Here is a 15,000-nt window from a genome sequence, read left to right as displayed (position 1 = left end):
GCTATTTCTGTGGCTCGACGCGGCTACACAACCACGCTACGTCAGCAAAGCTCTTGACAAGCTCGTTCAGGTACGGTTTGGAAAATATATTTTTCTTGCATTTTTTGCTGGTTTCAGTCCAGGTTTAACATAATATAGCTGTGATCAGGACACACTGGTGGCTAAGTAGTTATTCAAGTCAAGAATTGGAGCGATATAAACTTAAGGCTGAGTGTTTATTTTGACTTTGTTTTGGGCTGCTTTTTGCTCTGAATTGCAGTTTTTGGTATGTGTTAAGATTTTTAATTTTGAATCTACTAAGGTTGCAAGATGCCTGGACAGCCTCTGACAGAAGAGCAGAAACGAAAGAAGAGAGAAAGAGAATGAGAACGACAAAACGGTACACCAGTAATAGCTTAAAGTTGGTGGAAGAAGTTACTCCACAAATTCTTTTCTTGGACACTAAACCGTTTGTTATTTCTACGGATGAGTTATTTCAAGTGGATGCATATTTCTAAAAAGTGGTTTAGATGAGATTTTACTGCCCCATCAGGAAAATACGGTTAATGGAACGTGACCATACTAAAAGGGGCTATTCATCTCGGGTTAGTTATCTTTGTGTTCTTTGTAGTCGGTCATTCAAGGTCATAAAATCAATGGTTTTGTTGTAAATAAAATGAGGACATCGTGACTTTGTTCCTAGATATCAGTTTATAACGTACGCCTGCATTGGCCAAATCTGTTAAGGCCTCATTCATAACTGTTAAAGAGCACGTGTAATACCTACCTGCTCAGAGAAGAAGCTGTACAACTGGCTACTTTAATAGACAGAGTCTAGCTGTAAAAGCCTCAGTTAGCCGTCCAAGGTTCACTTGGCAGTTTGTCTTCTATAGTAAACCAACTAGCTGTTGGCATTTGTTAAAGTTTTTTCATCATGGTTCGTTCTTGTCCTGCTCTCAACCTCAGTCGCGCCACAGCCAAAAAGGAGGACCTCTCGAAATTATCGAGCGAAGTACTGCAGCTTCGTTTGCAGGCTCTAAACCTACCCATCACGGGTTCAAAAGCCCAACTTGCTGCCAGACTGGCAACCGCCTTGTTCGGCAATCCGTCCAACGCAGTCACGTGTGGGAAAAAGCTATCCCCTACGGCCAAGAAAGCAACCCCTAGACGCCGTCGCTCGTCTTCTAACGCCGTTCGCATGCGAGCAACCTCCAACAATCCGGTCCAAATGGCACCTAACACGTCCGCTCCCATCCACGTCAGAGACATCAAGGACAGAGCCCAGTCGGACGAAGACTCGTCCTCTTCTATCGTTGCGGAGATGGTTTCCAATGCTTTTGAAGCCTTCCATACGCCTGAATGACCAGAGTCTTCACCTCAACCAGTCCTAAACCCTCGCACTCCCGGAATGGCCTCTCCTCTAGGGCCTTCCCGGCCAGTCGACCGTAATTTGGAGGACAGAATCTTACCCGGTGAGTACGTAGACCTTGCGTTGTTGTTACCCGAATCTCTTAATGAGCCCCAGACCCCCGAACTTCAGCTACGGTTGGACAATTCGGCCCTAGGCCCCATGGGTTGCCCTGTTACTATGGTCAGGAAATGGAGACCCACCATTGACTCTTTCCAGAAATGGTTGGACGCCTATACGGCATTCATGCTGGTCCTAGTCGCTGTCTACCCTCGAAGAGCACTTGAGCTAATCAAATACCAGCAAATTATAAGTAGGGCCGTAACTAAGTTTAAGGGCATGGCGTGGTATTTGTACAACCAGCAGTTCCGCCGGCGCGGCGCATATAACCTGTCCATCAGCTGGGACACCGTAGACCTGGAGCTGTGGACCGTAACATTTTCAGGTTTGGCTAAGCCCAACTGCTCCAGTTGCGTGAGTCCCTACCACACTTAGGACGACTGTCCTCCCGCTGATCCCAACAGAAAACCTCGCTGAGTCCAGTCCACCGTATGCTTCGACTTCAACAAGCCCTCAGGATGCCGGTGCCGCAACTGTAGCTACCCGCACGTCTGCCGCCGCTGTTTTGCCAGCAACCATGCTGCCACATCCTGCCCACAGCAACCTTCCGGTAGCCCCAGCCCCTCTTGGTCCTCCTCCGCTAGCCAACGCCGGAAAAAATAAAGTGGAACAGCTCAGGAGTTCACACAAGCCGCGGGTTTCTACACCCATTAACATTGATAAGTTAGAGACAGAGTTAGCTAATCATCCAAACCATACTTTTGTATCTAATCTGCTAAGTATGCTCAGGGAAGGTGTGCACATAGGTTACTCCAGTCCCCGCTTCCCCTCGGTTTCCCCTAACCTGATCTCTGCCGTTCAGCATCTAGAGGTGGTTACCCTCAATTTGAACAAGGAAGTAAACCTTGGGCAGGTAGCTGGGCCCTACTCTTTACCGCCTCTCCCTGCCTTACAATGTCACCCGGTAGGGGTAGTTCCCAAGAAGCACTCACCTGACTGGCGGACTATTTACCATCTTTCCTTCCCCTAGGGAGATACAATTAACAATCACATACCTACGTTCGGGTGGACGACGCCATTAGTACCATCCAGTCTCTTGGTAAGGGGGCCTTCATGGCTAAGACCGATCTCAAGTCTGCCTTCCGATTCATACTGGTTCACCCCGATGATTGGAACTTGCTGGGTATTTACTGGCAGTCCCGTTATTTTGTGGATATGTATCTGCCCTTTGGTTTGTGTAGTTCCCCTTTTCTTTTCAACCAACTGTCCAATCGTATAGAATGGATTCTTAAGCACAATTACGGCCTTCATCACGTAATTCACATCTTAGACGATTTTTTTATCGCTGAAGCCTCAAAAGTGCTGTGTCTCGAGAGTTTTAGCACGTTACTCCGGGGTTTCATGTCGCTCAATGCCCCTGTGGTAGCATCCAAAACGATAGGCCCTTCACAAGTCCTTGAGTTCATGGGCATTGTCCTAGACTCGGTTCACATGGAGGCTCGCCTCCACGACAATAAATTAACACTTATCCGGGATCTCCTAGCCTCGTTCAAAAAACACTGTTCGGCACGCTTAGTGGAGCTACAGTCGTTAGTGGGCACCCTTCAGTTTGCATGTAAGGTAGTCGTTCCGGGCAGAACCTTCCTTCAACGCATAATCAATCTGACCAAAGGGGTCCCCAGTTGCTTTCACCACATTCCCCTCAATCGGGAGTTCTTTAAGGACATAAATATGTGGAAGGTTTTCCATACCGATTGGAACGGGCGTTCCTTCTTCCTCGACTCCTCCAGCACCCCAACCCCCGACCTCGAGCTCTATGCCGATGCGGCAAGCTCGGTCGGTTTTGGCGGTTTCCTTCAGGGTCACTGGTTACAAGGTCGTTGGCCTCCCCACTTGCACCTTGATAGGGTTAGGGGCATTAGTATTGAATGGCAGGAACTTTTCCCCATTGTTGTCGCCTGTGCGATATGGCACCCATTTTTCACGGGAAAACGCCTTCAGTTCTGGTGTGATAACGAGTCCATGGTCTCTAAAATTAAATCAGGGCATTCCAAGTCCCGCTTATCATGGATTTGGTACAGTTTTTAGTTCTCATTTCGATGAAACACAATTTTTTGGTACAGGCCCGTCATGTTCCCGGGGTTTCTAATGGCATTGCTGATGCGCTCTCCCGCTTTCAGATGCAGCGTTTTCGGGCTCTAGCCCCTGTCGCAGACCAGATGCCTTGTACCATTCCGCCTTCGCTAATGACCCTTTGAAGGCTGAGGTCCTAACCTACGCTAGCTGGGGCCTTGCAAAGAATACAAATCACGCTTACAGCACCGGGGAAAAGCGTTTCTTAACATTTTGCCTCATGAACCGTCTCCAAAGCCCTTCAGGGGAAGTGTTACCAGCTTCTGAAGGTACACTCATTTACTTTGCTTCCTATTTAGCTAGATCGGTACGTCACTGCACAATTAAACTTTATTTAGCGGCAGTTCGTAAGCTCCATATCACAGCAGGGTTCCCCGGTCCCATAAAGGGCAAGCTTCTGTTGCGCAAGGTTCTCAAGGGCATTCTCCGGTTTCAGGGCGATGTGCAAATTCGTCACCAACCGGTTACCCCTCAGGTACTTTGCGCCATCCGTCCTATATTGCAGTCCTGGCTAAGTCCTAGGGATTTTTCTATGATCTGGGCTGCCTTTACTTTAGCGTTTTTTGCATTTCTCCTCTGTAGCGAGTTTACTTACCCTGGTATCAGTCAGTTTCGTTCCAGCACCGATCGTTCCACCAATTGCATTGGTTTCCATCCTAATCTAGCTTGCCCGCAGTACATGACAGTTCACATAAAGTCATCAAAAACACATGCGTTCCAGCATGGGCACTACCTCACGCTCGCTCGTACTTTCTCCCCCATTTGCGCCGTTATGGCAGTGCGTAGATATTTCCTCCTAACCACGCCCCCTCATGGACCAGTCTTGCGCTTTCAAACCGGCCGCTATCTTACCAGGCCCATTGTCGCTCAACTTCTCCGGGATAGAGCCATGGTGGTCGGCCTTACCCACCATAGCCTTAAGGGGCAAAGTTTCCGCAGTGGGGCTGCCTCTACGGCTGCTGCTGCCTGCGTGCCAGATTGGCTTATTAAGGTACTCGGTCGCTGGTCTTCTGACTGCTACCAGCTCTATATTCGTACACCACAGAGCGTATTACATTCAGTTGCGCCGAAAATGGCCTCTGTTACCGCTCAGTTTTCACATGTGTCAGTCTCAGTTTTTTGCACGTTTGGCTTGGGGGGATGCAGTGCCTTGCACGCATCTGTGGCGGTTAAGTCTGCGCAGCGACTTCCCCCAAGCTTGTTTGCTCGTTTCCCTTTGTACATTGCTCGCTACCAATACCCTTGTCCGATCCAGCATGTGCTGTTTACCAATCAGCTCGTAGTGCTGGGAAGATAAGTGAGGTTGTTCTATATCACGCAATCCGGAAGTCGCATAGGCTAACCAGTCGCAAGGCAGTGTTCCCCTCAAAAAATGCCAATACGTCTGTGGTCTTATTCTATTGCGCCTTACGTTATGCGTTAAAAGCTAACTATGTTGATACCAAGGAACAGTGACATTAAATGAGATTTTACTGCCCCATCAGTAAAATACAGTTAATGGAACGTGACCATACTAAAAGGGGCTATTCATGTTGCGTTAGTTATCTTCATGTTCTTTGTAGTCGGTCGTTCAAGGTCATAAAATCAATGGTTTTGTTTTAAATAAAATGAGGACGTAGTGACTTTGTTCCTAGATATCAGTTTATAACGTACACCTGCATTGGCCAAATCTGTTAAGGCCTCATTCATAACTGTTAAAGAGCACGTGTAATACCTACCTGCTCATAGAAGAAGCTGTACAACTGGTTACTTTAATAGACAGAGTGAAGCTATAAAAGCCTCAGTTAGCCGTCCAAGGTTCACTCGGCAGTTTGTGTTCTATAGTAAACCAACTAGCTGTTGGCATTTGTTAAAGTTTTTCCTCTCCTCCCTTTGGAGATGGGTTGGGGTTATCGCTCTGCCTTCATTAAAATTGGGTCACTCCTGCGAGGTGCGGTTAAGTCTGCGCAGTGACTTCCGCCAAACTTGTTGGGTTACCGTATTTACCCGTGTATAGTGCACACATTTTCCATGGGATGCCTGTGGCATGCCACGGTAAGGTTTGCTGGGGTTTCTTTTTCATCATCGACGCAAAACGGCACATTTGATTGACAACGAAATCCATGTGATAGCTGGAACTACAAGATGAGATGACTTTGACAAGAGTAAAAATACTGTTATTTCGAGAGTCTATTCTGGCAAGGTTTAGTATTCAGAAGGGAAACCAAGTGACTGTGATTTCTAGAGAGTGTATCCTGGCAAGGATTAGCGTTCAGGAAGAAAATAGAGGTACTGTGATTTTCAAGAGAGTCTATTCTGTTAAGGATTAGTGTTCAGTTCAGGAAGGAAACAGAGCCACTGTGATTTCGAGAGTCTATTCGGGCAAGGATTGTTGAGGAAGGAAACCGACGTACTGTTATTTCGAGAGAGTCTATTCTGGCAAGGATTAGCGTTCAGGAAATACCGCATTTACTCGAATAAGCGCCGCGGTGCTTATTTAATTTTTTGCGCCGCAAGTGCGGCGCTTATTTAAACATTGTACCAGACAAATGTACTTTTTCAATATTTTTATTCAACGGTACACCTCTTATCCGTTAATTTTCCTATGGACTGATAGTAAACCTAGAATTACGAGAGAAATTCAGGCGGTGAAAAAAACCCCGTTGTCGAACAATTTTTAATGTTCAGTTTACATCAGAGCTTCGCATAGCAAGAATTCTGGAAAGAGAGCTTACCGCCTGAGCAGAGAAATACAGTCACTTCGAACTAAAGAACATCACATTTAAGGAAAATAATTTGCTGTTGCTGTTTTAAAATCTTTTATTAGTGTTTTTCCTGGTTATACGGAATTACTCGAATAAGCACCGCATTGGCGGTGCGGCGCTTATTAACTTTTTCCACCCTTATTAACTTTTTTGTCCCAGATGCGGCACTTAATCGAGGGTGGCGCTCATTCGAGTAAATGCGGTAAACTGAAGGTAAGATATTTTGAAGGTGTCTCGACTTTTTGTATTGAATTGAACTGTGAAAATTGCATAGGGTTCGCGGATCATACGTTCCGTTTTGTGTTACGCATCGAACCAACGAGTTCACTGTTCATTCGGCCTACGTGCCAAACGAACCAACGAGTTCAGCAACTGAACCTGCGTGTTCATTCAGCCTACGTGCATAACGCTTAGTCTAACATAACAAGAAGTTTGAACAACTTTGACAGACGATATCCATTGAATCAGTACATTCACAAATCAAGGATTCCATCACGGAAAACATCGACACCGTCCATTTCAAAAGTTGGCTCAAATATTTGTTAATTTGCAATTGAAGATAAGCTTATTTAAGCCTCGAGAGTTTGACTCTATTCGAAATTTTCACAGTTCAATTCACGAGTCGACAATCATGCTAGGTGTATTTTTAAGGTTTTGTGTATTCTTGCTGACATTGAGCGTACCTAGTCACCAAAACGCACATGCAAATAGTGTTCACGAGAAGGTTTATTCCAGCGGATGTTTATTTTATTTTCAGTGTTCAATTGTTAACATTTTTAAATACAAAGGGAAATATTTGTTAAGAAGAATTCCTCATGCTTCTCATGGAAGATTTAATCCTTTCGTTATCTCGAATAAACAAGCACACATTATCAATTAAAATATACCAGTTTATACCAAAGAAACAGATAATGTCACCGCAATCAGGGAACAGCCACCAACGGGGACAAACGACTGAAGACAACATTTCATGAATTATTGTTTAACTCACCCAGAAAAGTTTTCATGTGCAGTAGACTGTTTTCTTGAACTTAACTATGGAATCTTTAAAGATCTTATTAGACATATTGAACGAAATGAATTTTTTGAAATCTTAAACGAGGCATGTTTTCAGTTAGAAAATTCATATTCTTTAGAAATTGATATGGCAGCCATTCGAGAACCAGTGTGGGTGTATTTAAGACAACATTGCAAGTCATTTGCTACTATGTCTGATCATGCTGTCTTTAGTGACATATTTACCTTGAATACAGTTGGTGTGATGACACAGGAGTTAAAAGACTTTTTCTTATCCAACAGACTGACCCGTCGATTTGTACACCATGTGACAGTACAATTGTATAGCAGAGAACTATATTTGTACTTTACATAAGTTCCGTAAACATGACTCAAAGAAATTTTGACAATTATGTCTCTGAGGCTATATTGCCTAGCACTGCTGCACTTTACTGCGATTTGTGTCAAAGCCATTGTGGCGATATCTCAATGTTGCAACATTTTGTTCTGCTTCCAACATTTTTAACTTTGGAACTGTCATCAAATTGTATTGATCGATTAATTTTTCCAGTTACAATAGATGTATTGGATCAAAATTACACACTTGAAGGTTTGGTTAGATGTTCAAGTCATCTTTTTACAGTGGCTATAAAAGCTTATAGTCAGTGGGTATATATTGATGATATGTGTGTCTCAGTCAAAACATACACCTCATTTCAAGATGTTTTACATAATCACTCTAGTGGTTGGTTTTTTGCTATTTTCAGAAAGTCTTCAGTTAGAGTTGGCAATGATAATATACAAACAAATTTTGCAGCCAGTCAAACTCCGACACAAAACTTAAATGATGTTCCTGTTAGCACTTTGCCAAGAGATAGTCCAAGCATTAAAAACATTACTAGTGTCACTATAACAAAAAGCTCCACAGTAGCTCTTTATGGTATTTGTTTTTCTGTGTTGAAACCTTGCGTCTACTGGAAGTCTGATGCATCAGATGCTATTGTTAAATGTGGAAGTGCTCTCTTTTCTGACACCAGCAAATATCAGCCAAATTCCGGTAAACTATTCCAGAATATTAATATATATGGTGCTCATATTGATGTTAACTGTGTTTCAACTAGTGCCGGAACCCTTGCGCGCAGTTCATTATATAGTAAGTGCACCCTGAGGAGCTCAGTTTTGCACAATATCAGTATAAGTACACGATTTTTGCTTCACTTTTCAAACCTTTGCTTAGGTTGTGTTTTTCACAAAATTAAGAGAGGTACAAGATTTTTTCTCTTCTCCTTGAATGAACAAGACACACTAGACCATCCATCATATTGATAATGCAAAATGTTTAGTTCAAACAATAACAAATAAGGTAATTTGTGATGAAACTGAGTATGTTATTCAGTTTATATTATGCTCATGCAAGTTAAATAGAACAGAGAAACAAAAGATTCTTAAACGCCAGAAATATTCTGAACAGAAAATAGCAATTTCAAGAAAGAAGAAAAAGTGCTATGCTGAATTAGAACCTGTAAAGAAAAAACTGCGTTTGGATATATTGAATCGCTATTACAACAATGAAAAGCAAGACATTCTCCGTGGTCGTGCAGAAAAATATAAATTCATGTCTGCATCTACAAAAGACAGTTTGTTGGCCAAAGGAAGACAGGCTTATCAACAAATGGGAAGCACAAAAAAAGAAAAAATGCTGGCAAGAAAGAGGACAGAGAGAAGCAATGCAAGACAGTTAAATGCTATTATACACAATGGCTTGAATTCCTGCATTGCATCTTTTAAAAAAAAAAGTGAGAGAAGGTCCTAGTTACATGTGTACTGTATGCAAGAGACTTCTTTATAGGAAAACTGTTACAGAATTAAAGAAAGGCAAATATGACATTCAGCATATTTTTACTGGAAAACGTTCTTTTGATAACAAAGAATACATCTGTAATACATGTTCTTCTAAGTTATTAAAGGGACACATCCCATGTCAAGCTGTACATAACAAATTATTGGTTGATGAAATTCCCTCAGCACTTAAAAGTCTAGAAAAACTTGAGCAAATTCTCATAGCTCAGAGGCTTCTCTTTCAAAAAATAGTTATCATGCCCAAAGGTCAACAACGAAAGATCAAAGGGGCTATTTATAATGTGCCTGTAGATTGTGATCAAACATGCAATGTTTTGCCAAGACCACCTGAAAGGTCAGGAATAATCATGCTAAAGCTGAAAAGAAAACTTTTCTTTAGAGGTCATGTTTATTTTCAAGCTGTACGACCTGACATCATACTCAATGCTCTAAATTGGCTGAGGGATAACAATCCTTCCTATAGCAGCATAACAATCAACATTAAAAACATTGACATAAATCTCACTCAACAACAGCTGCACACTTGTTCAGAACAAGATTCAGAAATGTGTTCATTAATGGGTGAAGGTACCCCACAGCACAAAGGAGTAGATGATGATAACGAAGAAGTAGAGGATCCTTTGAATGAGTTTAGGGCACCCACAACTGAAACATGTTTACAGTCTGTTCTTCCAGATTATCCTGTAACTGTAAATGTACAACAAAATAACCATACAAAGTCACACAGGAATGAAATTTTCGATATTGCGCCAGGTCAAAATAAACATGCATTGTGAAGAACTTGCATTTCCAGTGTTATTTCCATATGGTAGATTTGGATACACTGCAGAAAGATCAGTTAATTTATCACCTTCAAAATATTTCAATGCAAGTCTTTTACACCATAGTGGCAGGTTTGCAATGAATCCTGAATATTTGTTCTTTGCACAGTTCATTATAGAACAGAAAAAAGTATCAGACAGCATTAACATAGCTCTCTCAAAACTTCGTGGGCAGTCCCTTACAGCATCAGATCTAAGATCCAACGTACAAAGGTTACAGAATCTTGTTTTTCAAGACCAGGCCTATCTATTTCTGAGACATGTTCCAGGCTCACCACCCTATTGGCAAAAGTTTATGTATGAAGTTGTAGCCATGGTGAAACAGCTTGGCATTCCAACTTGGTTTATGACTTTATCTTGTGCGGACCTCAGATGGCCTCACCTATTTCAAATTATTGGCAGAACACAAGGCCTAAATTTAACTGATGCCCAAGTTGATGCATTGTCTTATAATGAAAGGTGCTCCATGCTGAACGTAAACCCTGTTGTTGTTGCTAAACACTTCCAGTATAGGGTTGAAACATTCTTTACCGAGGTACGTCTTACACAAGTAAATCCTATTGGCAAAATAGTACACTATGCTTTACGCATTGAATTTCAAATGAGAGGCTCACCTCATCTACATGGATTAATATGGACAAGTGATTGTCCAACACTAACACATGAAAGCAAACAAGACTATGCAGATTTCATAGATGGGCCATCTCCAAACGTACACATACACAAGCAGACCCTGCATTGTATGACTTCGTTGCAACTTATCAAAAGCATAATCACTCAAAAACATGTAAAAAATACCATAATGTTCCATGCAGATTTCATTTTGGCCAATTTTTCACAAGAAGAACAATTGTAGCAGAACCACTGTCAGAAGAATTGCAACATGTTAGACGAAAGAAACAAAATTCTTACTTTAGTCAAAGAACAAATGGACAAAGTGTTGAATCCAAATAACCCACAATATGATCCAAATAAAACAGAGAAACAATTTTTGAGTTCACTCGGTATAACTGAAGAACAATATTACTGGGCTTTATCAGTATCTCATGATTCTGACTTTGATCTCCACCTCAAAAGGCCACTTGATAGCTGTTTCATCAACAACTATTTTGTTGCTGGGGTAAAAGGTTTCAGAGCTAATGTTGACTTACAGCCTGTTTTTAATCATTATAAATGTGTAACCTATGTTTGCTCATACTTCACAAAGGATGAAACAGAATGTTCACAAGCTATTGTGCAAGCAGCAAAGGAAGCAACAGCTTTGAATTTGCCTGTTAGGGACAGTTTAAGAAGAATTGGGGCAGCCTTTCTCTCCACACGAGAAGTGAGTTCACAAGAATGTGTATACAGATGCATGCCTGAACTTTGGTTAAGAAAAGTTTTCCCGGAAACAGTCTTTGTGAGCACTGATTTGCCAGAGAAAAGAGTTCGAGTTACAAAAAGCCAGCAGGAACTAGATGAACTAGATGATGACAGCACAGATATTTACAAATCAAATATAATAGAACGCTACAGTATCAGACCAGATTCGAACACTACCATTGATAACCTGTGTCTAGCTGAATTTGCTGCATTCTATTATAAAGAATACAATACTGATCCCACAAAGAATGATGCACAACCAGAAATTCTTACAGATGATCTAACAGAATTGCATATTCAATCTACCACAAATACAGATATCATCAGCTTGTTACCTCCCAAAATTAAATTACTTAACACTAATGAAGTCATGAAATGCAGGAAAACTAGGGCTGTAATAAGGTATCATACACCAAACAAGACAAAAGACCCTGACAAGTATTTTCACCACTTACTCATGCTGTATTATCCATGGAGGAATGAAGATACTCTTCTAGGTAATGAACAGACATATGCATCTAAATTCTGAGTCTGAAGTGCACGCTACTGTTGAGCAAAATAGAACAAGATTTGAACCCGATGCAGATGCTGTCTCAGAAGCACTAGAAGTTTTAAGAAAGAGTGAAGGCAATAATCTTCTCCATTCCTTCGACTCTTTAAACGATCGGGAAAATGAAGACTTGCAGTTAGACATGCATAGCAATAGCAGTTGTGATCAGGAATCATTTAACAAACAAGAAGCTTCACATCTTTCCTCCACCTCTAACAGCCAACGTGCCCCGATACTTCCAACAGTAGCATACCACATTCAACCAACTGAGATTTCTGATGACTTGCTTTGGGAATCTGTGAGGTCACTAAACGTTCAGCAGCGTGCTGCATATGATTTGCTCCTATCTTGGTGCCAAAACGAAGTAAAAAATATCCGCTCTTTAACACCAAATGAAATCAACCCAATATATCTCTTTCTCACTGAAGGTGGCGGATCTGGGAAAAGCCATGTAACAAAGTTGATATACCACACAGTAGTAAAGACATTTAAACATGTAGCAAGTAACCCTGAGCCACCAACAGTACTGTTAATGGCCCCAGCAGGTGTTTCTGCCATAAATGTTGAAGGAACAACAATAAATACAGCATTGGCTATTCCTAAAGATGCAGGTGAAAATCTCCCTGCAATGTCTGATCAAAAGAAAACTCAAATGAGACTTTCATTGTCTGAACTAAAGCTCATTATAATAGATGAAGTTTCCATGGTTTCTAACAGGCGTGTTCTTCATATATACCAAAGACTGAAGGACGTATTTTGCTCATCTAGCTCTGAACTGTTTGCTGGCATAAGTGTAGTTGTTGTAGGAGATTTTTATCAGTTACCACCAATAAGAGAAAAACCTATTTTTGAGAACTTCAAAAGTAATTCTTACAATCTGCACCACCCATGGCCTGTGTTCAGAATGGTAGAACTAACTGAAATAATGAGACAAACAGATGATCAGCACTTCATTCGACTTTTAAACAGATTAAGAACTGGTTCACAAACAGAACAGGATATAAACTGCATTAACTCTCGATCAATATCCCCATTAGCTGAAAATTATCCATCAAATACACTTCACATTTGGGCAGAAAATGATCCTGTAAATGAGCACAACAACAAACAACTTGAACAGCTGTCTACGCCTTTGGTTGTACTTAGAGCTACAGACCAATATCCACCAAATGCTACAAACCAGAATATCAATACAATATTGTCAAGAGGGAGATCAGAAACAGGAGGACTAGATTTTGAAGTTAAGATTAAAGAAGGAGCAAGAGTAATGCTTACTACCGACATAAATATTGCAGACAGACTAATAAATGGCCAAATGGGAACTGTAGTGAAGGTTGATGTCAACAAAGTTACACAAAAACCAAATGTAATTTATGTAAAATTTGATGACAAAAGAGCAGGAACCAATTTAATACAATGCAGTGGCAGTCCATTTGCAAGACAACATAGAGTTGTTCCTATTGAACCAGTACTAACAAAGATAAAACTACGACCAGGTAAACTATCTTCTCCAGAAGTACAATGTATTCAATTTCCAATTACCCTTGCTTGGGCATGCACAGTTCATAAAGTGCAAGGCTTGACACTGCAAAATGTTGTTATTAGCTTCCATTTAAACAAACAGAAATCGTTCAATTATGGACAAGTGTATGTTGCATTGAGCCGTTCAACTTCTCTTCAAGGACTCTATATTATAGGCCAAATCAACAATAAACCTGTGAAAGCAAATCTTAGAGTACATAATGAATATGACAGACTAAGAAGATTAAATGCAGAGGATATACAAAAAAACACAGATAAAGAAAGGGCACAGGATACCAATTCAGCTTTAACATTATCCCTCCTAAATATACGCTCTCTCAGGAAACACAGTTCTGATGTCAAATGTGATGAAAATCTTTTCAAAAGTGATATTCTAGCTTTCACTGAAACACAACTTTTACCTGGAGATAATGACTTCGATATTCTACAAAATGTGACTCCCTTTACCGTATACAGGTATGATCACAATTCAGATAAATTTTGCAGTCTGGCAATCTGCGTGAAAAATAATTTTCACATTTTGAACCAGGAATACTTCCCTACTTTAAATGCTGTTAAGTTTGTTGTAACTTGCGACACAAATGATGTACAAGAACCACTAAATATGTCTTTTCTCTTACTTAATCGTACAAATGGCTCAAGTATTCTTCACTTTGTCAGTGGAATTGATTATTTACTTAGAGCTCACTCTATTGATATATTGATCTCCTAGGAGATCTGAATGTAAACTTCTTTAATACCATTGATATGCAACCACTTACTAACTTAATGGAATCTTTCAGTTATGTGCAGATTATAGACGAACCTACATTCATCTCGGGTAGTTTACTAGACCATGTTTATGTCAGGCAGGCAATTGAGGCTAATATCCATAGCTCAGTAATAAGTGTATACTATTCAGATCATGATGCCGTAAGAATATCTTTCCTAAATTAAACCTTTCTGTATTGTATTTTGTAAACATAACGAAAGAACACCAGAAAGAAACACTGTGCTCCATTCCTTACCTATCCTTACTGTCAATTTCAATGCATTAGAAACACAAAATGTAAAGTAAGTGCATAGCCAACTCAACCAGGAACAGAAACAAAACAACTCTAAAATACAGAAATGACTGCTTTAAAATGTTCCCCATATACCCTCACAACTCTAGACTACCAGCAATCCCTCTTTTTGGCAAAATCTGTAGTGCCAGTAAAAATAAAAGAAGGAAATATTAAACGCCGTGCGGAACTCTACAAGTGACGCACACAGCTTCACTCTTCTCTCTTTGCTGACTTCTCATAGTATAACACAACTTTCCCTGAAATTGAAAATATTACCGACCACCAGGCATACCTACAGTAAACGTTTACTCAGTTAGACATACATTACATGTCTTCCCTTAAAGGTATTAACTAAACTACAGTAGATGTGTACAGTGCAGTGATAAGTACATGTACCTATCAGCCCTGCACATAAAAGTGCATTATATTTACAATGTAATCATTTTGATACATTCGTCTTTTAGGAGAGATGTCACAACAGGGTCAATCTAAAGGTGAG

General features: G+C 40.8%; 1 protein-coding gene across 1 annotated transcript; it reads left to right on the top strand.

Moving 5' to 3' along the window:
• The first annotated feature begins 2,911 nt into the window (after positions 1-2,911).
• LOC138002223 (uncharacterized) lies at positions 2,912-9,133 on the top strand. The gene is made up of 4 exons (XM_068848299.1): positions 2,912-3,486; positions 3,623-4,571; positions 6,484-6,537; positions 8,738-9,133. The coding sequence occupies exons 1-4, from the start codon at positions 2,912-2,914 to the stop codon at positions 9,131-9,133; spliced, it is 1,974 nt and encodes a 657-aa protein (XP_068704400.1).
• Positions 9,134-15,000: the final 5,867 nt, after the last annotated feature.

This window comes from Montipora foliosa, chromosome 5 (assembly GCF_036669935.1).
Source record: "Montipora foliosa isolate CH-2021 chromosome 5, ASM3666993v2, whole genome shotgun sequence".
In the NCBI taxonomy this organism is placed as follows: domain Eukaryota; kingdom Metazoa; phylum Cnidaria; class Anthozoa; order Scleractinia; family Acroporidae; genus Montipora; species Montipora foliosa.
This window is presented reverse-complemented; position numbering and strand designations above follow the sequence as displayed.

What these genes read in the sequence shown, in the direction of transcription:
- LOC138002223 (XM_068848299.1), top strand. Translation starts at nt 2,912, where the DNA reads ATGGGCATTGTCCTAGACTCGGTTCACATGGAGGCTCGCCTCCACGAC. An exon ending in TCCATGGTCTCTAAAATTAA is followed by an intron (nt 3,487 to 3,622) that starts ATCAGGGCATTC and finishes CGCTCTCCCGCT; the next exon opens with TTCAGATGCAGCGTTTTCGG. An exon ending in GTAAATGCGGTAAACTGAAG is followed by an intron (nt 6,538 to 8,737) that starts GTAAGATATTTT and finishes TGCTCATGCAAG; the next exon opens with TTAAATAGAACAGAGAAACA.